Source organism: Octopus bimaculoides, chromosome 3 (assembly GCF_046866305.1).
Source record: "Octopus bimaculoides isolate indiv1 chromosome 3, ASM4686630v1, whole genome shotgun sequence".
Taxonomy (NCBI): domain Eukaryota; kingdom Metazoa; phylum Mollusca; class Cephalopoda; order Octopoda; family Octopodidae; genus Octopus; species Octopus bimaculoides.
The window spans coordinates 64,289,583-64,302,593 of record NC_142930.1 but is presented as its reverse complement, the minus strand read 5'-3'; the positions used below and the strand labels follow the sequence as shown (position 1 = coordinate 64,302,593).

General features: G+C 36.3%; 1 protein-coding gene across 2 annotated transcripts in view; it reads left to right on the top strand.

Annotated features, from left to right (window-relative positions):
• Window positions 1-13,011, top strand: part of LOC106882667 (general transcription factor 3C polypeptide 4) — a 31,733-nt gene that overhangs the window by 2,995 nt on the left and 15,727 nt on the right. For both annotated transcript variants that reach the window (XM_089349098.1, XM_089349099.1), the window contains 9 exons: window positions 284-416; window positions 1,416-1,533; window positions 1,798-1,876; window positions 2,609-2,729; window positions 5,216-5,384; window positions 6,993-7,072; window positions 8,578-8,732; window positions 10,208-10,328; window positions 10,993-11,076. In XM_089349098.1, the coding sequence (XP_089205224.1) occupies window positions 284-416; window positions 1,416-1,533; window positions 1,798-1,876; window positions 2,609-2,729; window positions 5,216-5,384; window positions 6,993-7,072; window positions 8,578-8,732; window positions 10,208-10,328; window positions 10,993-11,076 (1,060 nt within the window). The remainder of the gene's footprint in view (window positions 1-283; window positions 417-1,415; window positions 1,534-1,797; window positions 1,877-2,608; window positions 2,730-5,215; window positions 5,385-6,992; window positions 7,073-8,577; window positions 8,733-10,207; window positions 10,329-10,992; window positions 11,077-13,011) is intronic.

The following is a 13,011-nucleotide window of genomic DNA, read 5'->3' as shown; positions in this document are numbered from 1 at the left end:
TGTCATATGAACTTATTCAGTTTATTTATCTCTTCTCTTGTTAAGAATATCATCTCACTTTATAGATCATGTACTATTTTCCCAACCCTTGCAGAAATTTCACGTCTTTACAACTGTGTATATTTTTTCCCCAACTGTTCACTTGCAAAGAACCAAATTACACATTAACTACACTTATCTCACCATTTTTTTTCCTTTTAGTTGATTGACAAAAAAATGTTTCAGGGATTGTATCTCATGATTTATAAATAAAATATTCTGTATGCTTTGTTTTCTATGAAAGGAACTAACAACCAACTTCCATCTTTTGCGAGGAACACTTCTCGCAAGGAGAACTATTATTTCACCTCATTCAGACATCTTTTACAGTACAGAAATTTTTAATCTTGAAGAACTTGAAAACAGACTACCTCGAGGTGAATACATTAGTTTTGATCTTCTATTCCAAAATTAACCAATTTTCTATGCGTTTGATTGCATCTTTATTTTAGTTGGTTAATTGGACTTAAATATTGCAACTTTTCTATTGACTTCATTTAAATATGATAAATGAATGAATAAATAGATTATAGTTTATTCAACTGTTATGTATTTAGTCGTGCCTCTTAAATGTGTTTATTCAGGTTGTAAACATGTTATTTCAGGATAACTTGGGAAATAGTCACCATAAGTATCCTGGTTTTCAGAATATGTACACGTACCTCTGTGTGTCATAAGAAGTAACTAAAATAGTTAGCATCAGGAGAGGCATCTGGCCATCCAGCCAATGCCAGCTTGGAAATAATGATAATGGCTGAGAATTGATAAGAAAGTTTCCATAACAAAATGGAAGTTTTCCTCCATCTTGCTATGGAACAGCTTACATATATGAAAGTCGTCTGCAGTTTTTGATATTGTATAGTGTCATGAGCAAGTTAGCTTTGTGGAGCTTCTGACTTGACAAAAAAAAACCAATACATTCCATTTGTAGCACATTCAAGAAATCCTCAATGAACAAAATATTGGTTTAAGATTTTGGCACAAGGCCAGCAATTTCAGAGCAAGGAGTAAGTTGATTACATCACACCCAGTACTCAACTGATACTTATTTTATCAACCCTAAAAGGATGAAAGGCAAAGCTGACCTTGGTGGACTTGAACTCAGAAGGTAAAGGCAGATGAAATGCCACTGAGCATTTTGTCTGATCTAATGATTTTGCCTTAATGAACAAAATAGTACCTTCAGTATTGTTTTGCATAGTTCGTAATTTGGTAAACGATGGCTCATGGATGTTATCAAAAGCAATGAAGTAAGACTTAATTGACTGTTTTAATATTACCAGATTATCACTTGCAATATAAATATCTATATATAGTTTGTCTTGTATTAAAAATAAATCTCTTCATGATGATGATGATAATATTTTTCGTTTCAGAGGAATTCAACTCCATCCTTATTGACAGAACAATTAGCCCCACAGTCCAATATTCCATTCCTCCTCAAGGTTATAAGTCTGCAAACTGGTCTCCAAAAGGGGCAGATGATGTTGGCAGGTAAAAGCTTGTCCTAATACTTTAGATCTTCACATTATATATAAGCATTTGGATAATTGTTTACATATATAGCTTATTTCACCACCCTACATTTTTGAAGTCTGTGGATTTATCAATGGATATTACTGAAGTTTTGGGTATTTGTCTCTGACATCAATTACTGAACAATATAATTGTGCAACTTACTGCATTCCTATTTTTTTACATTGTTTTCTGACAATGCATTTTAACTTATCGTGAATATTATTTTCTCTACTTCTGTAGATGTGTCCTTGCATGCCTGGCCATTGATCACCGACTCACCATCTGTCGGGAAGATAGATACAGAAGTGTGTGGATTAAAGTAAGTACATGTTTTGTTCATTACAATTAATATCTATTAATTAAATGTGGTGGGCAAGCTACTTAGTTACTCACAAAAAGTGTTGAGATATTTCTTGTAATTTGCTTATGTTAAATATGTCTGTTGTCAGCAAACTAAATTCACAAAAGTGTTCTAACTAAAGTACAAAAGCATGCATAATTAAAGTGAAGATTTAATAACTGGATATTCTTGCTGATTATAACCAGTCAGTCAGTGAATTAACATATAAAGCAAGATAGTATGAACTTTGTTATTGTTGTTGTTGGCACTCCGTCGCTTACAACGTCGAGGGTTCCAGTTGATCCGATCAACGGAACAGCCTGCTCGTGAAATTAATGTGCAAGTGGCTGAGCACTCCACAGACACGTGTATCCTTAACGTAGTTCTCGGGGATATTCAGCGTGACACAGTATGACGAGGCTGACCCTTTGAAATTACAGGCACAACAGAAACAGGAAGTAAGAGTGAGAGAAAGTTGTGGTGAAAGAGTACAGCAGGGTTCGCCACCATCCCCTGCCGGAGCCTCGTGAAGCTTTTAGGTGTTTTCGCTCAATAAACACTCACAACGCCCGGTCTGGGAATCGAAACCGCGATCCTATGACCGCGAGTCCACTGCCCTAACCATTGCGCCTCCAGTATGAACTTTATTTGAAGTCTATTGTCTTGATTTTTCTTTTAAATTTCCAGATAAATTCTAATTTTAACTTTCAGGTCATTGACTGCTCCAAAGTGTATGAAGACATTTGGAAAAAGAATAACAGCAGTTATTTAAAAGGACAGGAGATTAACTTTGAGTACCTGAAGACAATCTCCTATGCACTAGCAGCAGTTGGTAAGCTTTTAGTCACTCTCATTTTAGTTTCATCTTTGTTTTGATTTTTTTTACTCATTTTAATTTTTTGATGCAAACCTGTATGAGACTACTTTTCCATGATACAAAACACTTTGTTGTAAAGGGTTCATATTTCATGTAAAAACTTTCATGCTTGAACAGAGATGTGTAGATTTGTGCTGCATCCAAGAAGTAAGGTGGAGAGGTGGTTCTGCTAGGTTCCTCACAGGCAAAGAACATAGGTGTAAGATTTTCTGGGCAGGGAACACTAACGGGGTCGGGGGTGTGGGTATACTTCTTGCAGAGAAATGGGTTAAGGTAATCAAGATAGAGTCTGATAGAATACTTAAAATTAGATTAGTGCTGCATCATGGGTTAGCAACCATTATCTCAGCCTATGCCCCTCAGCCGGGGCTACCTGATGGACAGAAAGACCGATTTTATGACACCCTCTTGCATACTACCTCATCGACAAATGACAAGGACCTTTTCTTTGTGTCTGGTGAGTTCAATGGGCATGTTGGACAAGATGCAGGGGGCTTCCATGGCGTACATGGAGGCTACGGTTTTGGTTCCTACAATGAGGAGGAAACCAGGCGGCTGGAGTTCTGCAATGCAAATGATCTTATGGTTTGTAACACTAACTTCAAGAATCCTGCCAGTCACCTATTCACCTATGGGAAAGACAGCTACTTATAAATGCCAAAACCTTCCCAGGTGAAGAATGCACCCCACAACATAGATTAGTAGTTAGCGACTTCAGGATCAGGGCTAAATGGATGCTCAGAAGACGACTAGCATGGAGGAGAAGGGTCTGGAAGCTTAAGGATCCTGCAAATGGATAGAGATTTAGACATATTACTCAAAGCTTTTGACGAAATAGAGGGGGATATAGCATCACATGATGTGGAAGACAACTGGAGGTTTCTACGGGACAACAAGTTGAGGGCCACTGACCAGATCTGTGGATGGTGCAAAGTCCCCTCTGAAAGTGTAGCTGCTAGAGTAAGGATAGCCTGGGCAAAGTTCAGAAAGCTCCTACCTCTGCTGGTGACAAAGGGCCTCTTGCTCAGAGTAAAAGGTAGACTGTATGATGCATGTGTGCAAACAGCTATGCTACATGGCAGTGAAACATGGGCCGTGACTATTGAGGACATGCATAAGCTTGCAAGGAATGAAGCCAGTATACTCCGCTGGATGTGTAATATCCGTGTGCATACATGACAGAGTGTAAAAGTTGGACTTAAGAAGCATTAGATGTGGTGTACAAGAGAGACGACTGTGCTGGTGTGGTCATGTGTCACGAATGGATGAGGACAGCTGTGTGAAAAAGTGTAACACCCTAGCAGTTGAGGGAACCTGCGGAAGACCTGGGATGAGGTGGTGAAGCACGACCTTCAAACATTGGGCCTCACCGAGGCAATGACAAGTGACCAAGACCTTTGGAGATATGCTGTGCTTGAGAAGACCCGGCAAGCCAAGTGAGACCATAACCGTGGTCTCACTTGGCTTGTGGTGTATAACCAGCCCATTTAAGAGTACCCTTGAATCATTGGACACTAAACTCTGTTTACAAAGACCTGTTGGGGCAAGTGAAATCGCTGTCGTGGCCAATGACAGTACTACCTGATTGACAGCATGATCATTGCCAGGGCCAGTGACCGGCTCCTGCGCCAGTGGCACGTAAAAAAGCACCATTTGAGCGTGGCCGATGCCAGTACTGCCTTACTGGCCCTCGTGCCAGTGGCACGTAAAAGCACCCACTACACTGTCGGAGTGGTTGGTGTTAGGAAGGGCATCCAGCTGTAGAAACTTTGCCAGATCTGACTGGAGACTGATGCAGCCTTCTGGCTCACCAGCCCTCAGTCAAACCCATTTCAGCATGGAAAGCGGACGTTAAATGATGATGATGACAAAATAATGAAGTTACATATTTGTCTAAATCCCTAACTATTTTTACTTATTTTCAAAATTATTAGAAACACTTAAACAATATTTTTCATTAGAAATATAGTCACAAAGGAATTAATCATCTATTTGAAGACATTTTAGAAATAAATTATTTTTAAGAATAAAACAAGAAAATAAGATCCACCAGCTCTCCCTTATCAAATTAAATATTTTGTGAATGTCTAAATAATATTCAGGCCTTTCAAGTAGATTTTTAGTCTTAATGTTGTTGCATTTATTTCCTAACATTAATTTGAAGCATTTCAAAATGACAAAAATTTTTCCTATATTTGTTTAATAGATCTATTTATAACTAGAAAAGATTTCACTTTTACCTCTTGCTTAGCTGTCAGAAGGGCAGTTCTTGAAAGTTTATTGCTCTCATGCTCATATGGGGAAATTGATTTATTTACTATATTAAATTCCTGGCTGAAATTAGTAGAAAAATAAAATAATTTCACTGTTATATATTTTATCATGTTGTAATTTACTATGTTATGCATCATACCTAATATACTTGATTGTTTTCTACTTAGCTATGGCCTGGTCTAACACATATGAGACATTCCCTGCTATAATACACCCAGATGATCGGAATCTGCTGATGCAAAGTTCCACTGAAAAATCCAAATATTCCATATTTGCCTCAGCAATGAAAAACGGGGATGTTGTCTTTTGGAAGGTCCACTTTCCTATAATATGCAGGTAAATGAAACTGACTCTACTTTCTCCATTTATTATTATTACCTAAACTGTGTATATGTTTAACCCTTTAGCATTCAAATTATTCTGTGAAATGTAATGCTTATTTATTTACAATGCTTTGAATTAATCATGTTTTATCTTGTAACCTTGAGATTTCATTGATGTTATTGTTTATGTTCAAAACGACATTCTAAGGTAGGTGTGAGATGCCAGATCTGGTCACTTTGAACATAGAACATGTAGAATATTTTGGCTGAATGTGGCCGGTTTAAATGCTAAAGGGTTAATGTTGCTTTTAACTTTTAAAACTTTTTTTTTTCATACTAATGTGATGAAATGATTATTACAAAACTGGCTGTGTGGTTAAGAAGTTAAGCTTTGCAAACCACATAGTGCCAGTTTCAATCCCTCTGCATGGTGCTGTAGCTAAGTGTTTTTCTACCTGAGCCTTAAGTTGACCAAAGCCTGGTGAGTGAAATTTAGGAAACAAACTATGCAAAGGATGGCCAATAAGTCACTGCAACAAAAAAAATTACCTTACAGTATTTATCTTCAAGTTACATGCTTTTACATAAGATGGACTTAGCCATTCAATACATAAAATAAGAAGCAGGCAGAGTACTGGGGTTAACATGATTGACTAAAATACTTGATGATTACCATCAAATAGACTAAAACCAGTAAAGGAATATATTGTTGGAACAATTGCTTTATAGCTGGATGCTTCTCTTTTAGAGCATACCATATGCATCACTGCCTCTCTCAAGTTGAGCTCCATTTTAGAATGAAGCTAGAGGAGAAATGATGAGTATATTTTGTATTAAATTGAAGCTGGTATTACTATCAGCAAGGGAAAATGTCTGTCTTGGATCTTTAATCCATCAAGCAAGATGCAACTGATTATATATGTTTTCAAAGAATGGGAAATACCTGTGAAATGTATAATTACTGAAAAATCAAACCTGCTTACATACCTATATTCATCATCATCATTATCATCATAATCATGGTAAGGGTTGGATGGCTTGACAGGAACTAGCAAGGCCAGAGGTTGCACCAGGTGTCACAGTCTGTTTTGGCTTGGTTTCTACAGCTGGATGTCCTTCCAAATGCCAACCACTTTACAGTGTACTGGGTGCTTTTTAGATGGCACTATCACCAGTGCTCCTTACGCGGCACCATCACCTGTGCTTTTTTATGTGGTACCATCACCAGTGCTTTTTACATGGTACCAGCACTGGTGCATTTTATATGGCACCATCATCAATGCATTTTACATTGCACTATCACCAGTGCTTTTTATGTGGTACCAGCACTGGTACTTTTCACATGGTACCAGCACCAGTGCTTTTTACGTGGTACCAGCACCAGTGCTTTTTACGTGGTACCAGCACCAGTGCTTTTCACGTGGTACCAGCACCAGTGCTTTTTAATTGGCACCTTGGTTATTTGATATATAATCTCAGCTGCAGCAAGCTAGTATAGAAGATGCTATGCACACACAGACACACACACCAATTTGCTAATGTAATAATTGATTTTTTTAATATTTGGTTAAATTTGTTTAATTATTTATACTTTAATTATTTTACCATTTTCTTATTTCAGTGGGGACTGTGTATATTTGACCACAGCTTCTATACATGACAGCATTCCTACTTCCATGTCATGGTGCCCTTCTCAAGAAGGTAATCTAGAACTATTGTTGTTGATGTTGTATAGCCCTAGGTCAGCCCTAATTAAGCCAACCTATGATCAAAGTTTTCCCACCTCCTTATTATATATTTGGGACTATACTGTCTTGTGAATTTTTTTTTTTTTTTGTAAGACAGTAGGGCATGATATGAAGAAGATTTTGACTGCTATTTCTAGTAGGTCGAGCACTAATGCAAAGGCTCCCTCAATTGGAGTCTAAAACTCCTTCATCCCTCTATGGTGTAGAAACCATTTTAAAATTGTTTATACTCATGCAATTTGTTTTTCAGCTGTTTATTCATTGGTGGTTTACTTTGTCTTATTAACCAGCTTTGTTAACTTATTCAACCCTTTTTCACTTGGATGTCCTTGAAATTGTACAATCTAGCTGCCCCTCAACCTTTCCTTATCATGCAATCTGACATAGTTGTATGTAGGTCTCTTTCTCCTTTTTTTCCACTAAATAGCCACATGAAGGATATCTTATCCCTTTATAATGTGGCTTGACATAACCATTATCACCTTCTGGTAATGTCAGTCTTAACTGCTTCTACTTTTCTGTGCACCTCATTATGACACACGTGAATCCATAGCATCTTACATAATCAGGGTTGTTTAAACACTAATGCATTCCTTTTAGTTGTTCATTGTAAAGCAATACAGAACACAGCACAGCAGCATGCATACTCTTACTCTTTTACTTGTTTCAGTCATTTGACTGTGGCCATGCTGGAGCACTGCCTTTAGTCGAGCAAATCAACCCCGGGACTTATTCTTTGGAAGCCTAGTACTTATTCTATCGGTCGCTTTTGCCAAACCGCTAAGTTACGGGGACATAAACACACCAGCATCGTTTGTCAAGCAATGCTAGGGGGACAAACACACACATATACATATATATACATATATACGATGGGCTTCTTTCAGTTTCCGTCTACCAAATCCACTCACACGGCTTTGGTTGGCCCGAGGCTATAGTAGAAGACATTTGCCCAAGGTGCCACGTAGTGGGACTGAACCCAGAACCATGTGGTTGGTAAGCAAGCTACTTACCACACAGCCACTCCTGCGTATGTGCGTTTTTGTGGTGAATGTAGTTATTGCTCTTGTTATTGTTGTTGTTTACTCTCAAGTCAGCCTTTATTGAACAAATCTATACTCAGAGGCATTCCAGCCGACTTTCTTGTCTCTTTCTTGAGCACAATGAACTTAGAACCACATTATCCAATATGTGTTCTTTTCACTAAGACAGCATTGTGTGCTTTGAGGGAGATTTGGCAACTAATTCTAGCAGTCAAGTGACCGTTTGGAAGTTGGCTTGTGACATCATTGATTTATTTGAAAGTTAGAGTGTATATAACATATATAGAGGAAATAATTACTAAAGAGTACATAGGTAAGATGTCAGTGTTGCTGTTGTTGTTGCTTATGTGTTTGATTTTTGTATTTGAAGGTTGTTGTTTGCTGATTGTATTGACCATTATTTTAATAATTTCAGATATGATATTAGCTGTGGGCTATTCTGATGGAATGATAAAAGTGATTCGTTTCAACTTGACATGTGGCATTGTGTCTGACAGCGAAGATGTTTGGGCTGATCCTGATTTAATATCTGTAAATGCTCTCAGTTGGCAATGCCTCGACATCCATCAGGTTAGAATGTGATCTTACAATAAATTTTAGTCTTGCATCAATTTACATTTATTTCTTGAATAAACTGCGCTATGACTGCAGGTTTGTGAGCTGGATTTTTGACCACAGAATTTGGAGGTCATCACTATAGCTATTGGTGGCATATCTTGAGCAAGGCATATAACTCTATTTCACTTTGCCTTACTTGACAAAAGTTGATTTTTACCTTACTTGACAGTTGACTGGTTAGTAGTAGCAATAGCATTCAACTGTGAAAAAAAATTTTCTTTTGAATTGCTCAGATAAAAGCCATCCAATCCATGCAAGTATGGTTAAAAAAAAAGAATATATGCAAAATAACTACAATAAAAAAAAACATAGAAAAATGATATTGTATTTGGAATAGAGAACTAACTCTGCTCACCAACACTTGTAGATAGAATCTAGGAAATGTTTAAAGAAAAACATTTATTCATTATTTCTTATGTAACATTTTTCTTTCTTCTGTTCCTTCTAAATTTTTTGGCCTTATCTCTTCTGCTTTTATGTTTCATCCTACTTTCAGAATCTGTTTTTCTCAGCTCAGCATAATAGCCCCACTATCTTAAAACAGCATGAACTTAGTACTTCATGTTTGTTCATTTAACCTTTAACCTTTATCAAGCTTATTTCATATTTCACCCTAGCTTCTCATCTTTCAGGACACTTTTCTCACAAATGGAAATATCTCTACCTTAACTAATTAAAAAAACAAAAATGCATTAAAGTACATTAAATTAATTTTTGACAAGTGTAAAGAATTATGCATTAAAACATTGACGCATAACTGCATAAAGGTTAAGGTTATTGTTGTAGTCTGTCATTTCATAGAATCAGCATCTAACCATGGATGTATTTCCTACTTCAGAAGTCATTTACTAGTGGAGTGGTTTATTCAACCTTTATAATGAATGTCAAGCTATATTGCACTATGGACCAGTACACATAAGCATGAGATTTTTCAGTCTCACATAATTCTGATATTATTAAGTAGCATATGACAATTATAAAATACCCAGTACCACAACTATCATAAATAGTTAAGCATTTGTTCCACTTTAGATAGATTTAACCTAACATTGTCTCTCTATCGCAGCTGATTCCTAACTAATTTCCATTTTAGCTCAAAACATCTTAATGCTATTTTCCTTACTGACCTTGTTTTTCCTGTATTCTACATTATGCTTTTAACATTGCTCATACAACCACCCTTTTGTAGTAAAAGAGAATGACTTTGTTATCAATAAGGTCTATAATTCTCAATATTTCTTGAGATCATTTAACTGTTTTAAGTGTCATTAAACATATACCTGAACTGTACAGAATTTGTTACTATAGTTAGTTTTACCATACAATATTCAAAATAGCACAACAGGTATAGTACCATAATATTGGTAGTGTATATCTAATTTCCTTTTATGTGCTTCTAACCATATATGTTTTTATTTTCTTTACAGGATCAATGGCTTTTGTTTGCCTCAAAAGATCTTTTTATAATGGCTTTTGTGTTAGACAGAGCTAAATTAACTTGTATTCAAATGGTACACATCAGAGGACAGTACAATCTTTCCTGTACAGGTAAAATATATTCGTAAATATATACATATTAAACTACTTGATGAAAATCATCATCATCTTTATGGGTTTTTTTATGAAGTGAAATTTTGTATATACTAATTATTAGGCTTTTGCTTTAAATTTCAGTGAAAGATAAATTAGGGTCAGAACTGTGAGGTTAAGATCACCTCAAAATTAATCAAGTGTTTTATACCTGAGCCAAGGGCTTTGTGCAATTTGTAAACAGAAATTATGCAAAATGCTGTGTGTGTGTATGTTTGTGTGCATGTATCATGGTGAATGATATATATATCCATTGGTTAGAAAATTAATATATCTGTTTGTTGAACCAAAATACCTTGTGAAATTTATCCCCCTAAATTGGAACTTAAGTTCTTGTTACTCTTAACATTGAAAATGCAATGAACCAATGATTGGCCCATTAAAAACCAATGACACAGTTTATTACAAAATGTGATATAAATTTCTTTCTGAACTTAAAAAAAATTTAAATATATCATCTTCCATCTACAAATTATCTTTATTTTCCAAATGACTTTGTCATTTTACGAGTTTACTAATTTTTAGTAAATTTTTACAAGTTTACTAATTTTCTCCCATATACTTCGGTTAATTTCATTGTTAATAAGGTTTTAATTGTTATTTTTTACTAATTTTCTTTCAGGTATGTCCTCGCGTAGTGGTACATTGGCTCTCTCGGCTTCTGATGAAAAGGTTCAACTTATAAAAGCTACAATGAAGGATGAAGGTAAATGATGACACTCCTTATTCTCAAATAGTGGTTAGTGTCTTCTACATTTCCCAGTTATTATAGAATACCTTGTTGGCATTAAAGAATATTACTTATTATCAGGATAGTTATGTTACTAAAACTAAGTAGTTGCATTGATTTGTACCACATTCCTGGCAGTGAGGTCTCTTAATTTTCTCTAAGCCTTCTTTTTACTATAATATAGCTTATAAGAGTAAAAGCACTTTATTTTCTATTGCCAAAATATGAATAAGATTTTATAAGTAGACGATATCAACCAACTGAGGGAGTAGGATCAAATAACCTACAATTTAAATCAAAGACCCCTTTTTTAATCCTCAATTTTAGCCATTTCATTTCTTCTGCTACGCAGTCTTATTTCTCTTTTCCTATAAAGCATACATCAAATAATACATGCAGTCCTTCTTAAGAATTTGTTTTGCTCTTATGTATTCTCACCAAACGAGACATTTCTAACTCAGTAATATCTATGTTAACCATATATGTGTCACACCAACCTGTCTGATTAAAAAAAAGCCCTTACAAGCTAATGGGAAGAATCAACCCTCATTTTTCTGAGACAGAGCAACTAAAACAACAGAACAACAGAAGCTACTACTGTCATCTGATATATAATTATATAATATATAATCTGTTGTTAGGTAAATTGGAAACTGCATGAAGATAGTTTTGATGGCATGTAAATTACCTTTGATGATTAGTATGATACTTCATATTCTGGAATTGATAAAATGCATTCCAATAATATGAAGGGGTGCTGAAAAGTTCCTGGCTTTGGGTAAAAGAAAATACAGGAGGATCAGTTAATTATGATTTAATTAAACATATTCTCCTCTCGGATTCACACACTTATTTCAGCAGTCCTTCAGTTTTTGTAAACCCTTTAAAAGAAGCCAGAAAGCTGGTCTTCCAACTAGGCCTTTTGTGATACCCTTAAACCCAGGAACTTTTCAGCATTCCCATGTATACTGATTTGATTCAATCTTTAATTTTTTTACAGTCATTCATCCATGCTTGCATAGCTGTCAACTTTGTCTTTCATTCCTTCAGGGCTGATAAAATAAAGTACCACTCACATACTGTGACTAATGTAATTGACTTGCCACCCACCTCCTCCAAATTTCTGTTCTTAAACTATGCAACTGGGCCAGTGTCCCATTCAGAGAGAGTGTTGTAGTCTTGGTCATTTGTATGCCATGGAAAATGGGTAACTAGCCTTATGAATCCTAGGGATCAAAAAAATAAAATAGAGGCAATAAGTTGTTTTTTTAAGCAGTTATTTACTTTATCACAATTAGAAATTCTGTACAAATTCTCATATGAAAAGATAATTTTATAAATATTCAAGACACATGTTTCACAATAAACATTTCCTCCAAAGAATCTAGCTCAAGTTGCAAAACAATACATCATCATCATCATTGTTTAACGTCCGCTTTCCATGCTAGCATGGGTTGGATGATTTGACTGAGGACTGGTGAAACCAGATAGCTACACCAGGCTCTAATCTGATTTGGCAGTCTCTCTACAGCTGGATGCCCTTCCTAACGCCAACCACTCTGAGAGTGTAGTAGGTGCTTTTACATGCCACCGGCACGAAGGCCAGTCAGGCGGTACTGGCAACGGCCACGCTCAAAATGGTGTATTTTACATGCCATTTGCACAGGAGCCAGTTTGGCAGCACTGGCAACTATTTCGCTCGAATGTCTTTACATGTGCCATCTGGCACAAATGCCAGGAAGGCAATGCTGGGCACAGGTGCCATTGACAGTTTCGCTTTCGCTTGCCCCAATAGGTCTTCGCAAGCCGAGTTTCGTTTCCAATGAAAGAGACGACGTTGGCATGGGTGCCAGTCATCGAATTTAATTCGATTTCGATTTCACTTGCCTCAACAGGTTTTCGCAAGCGAAG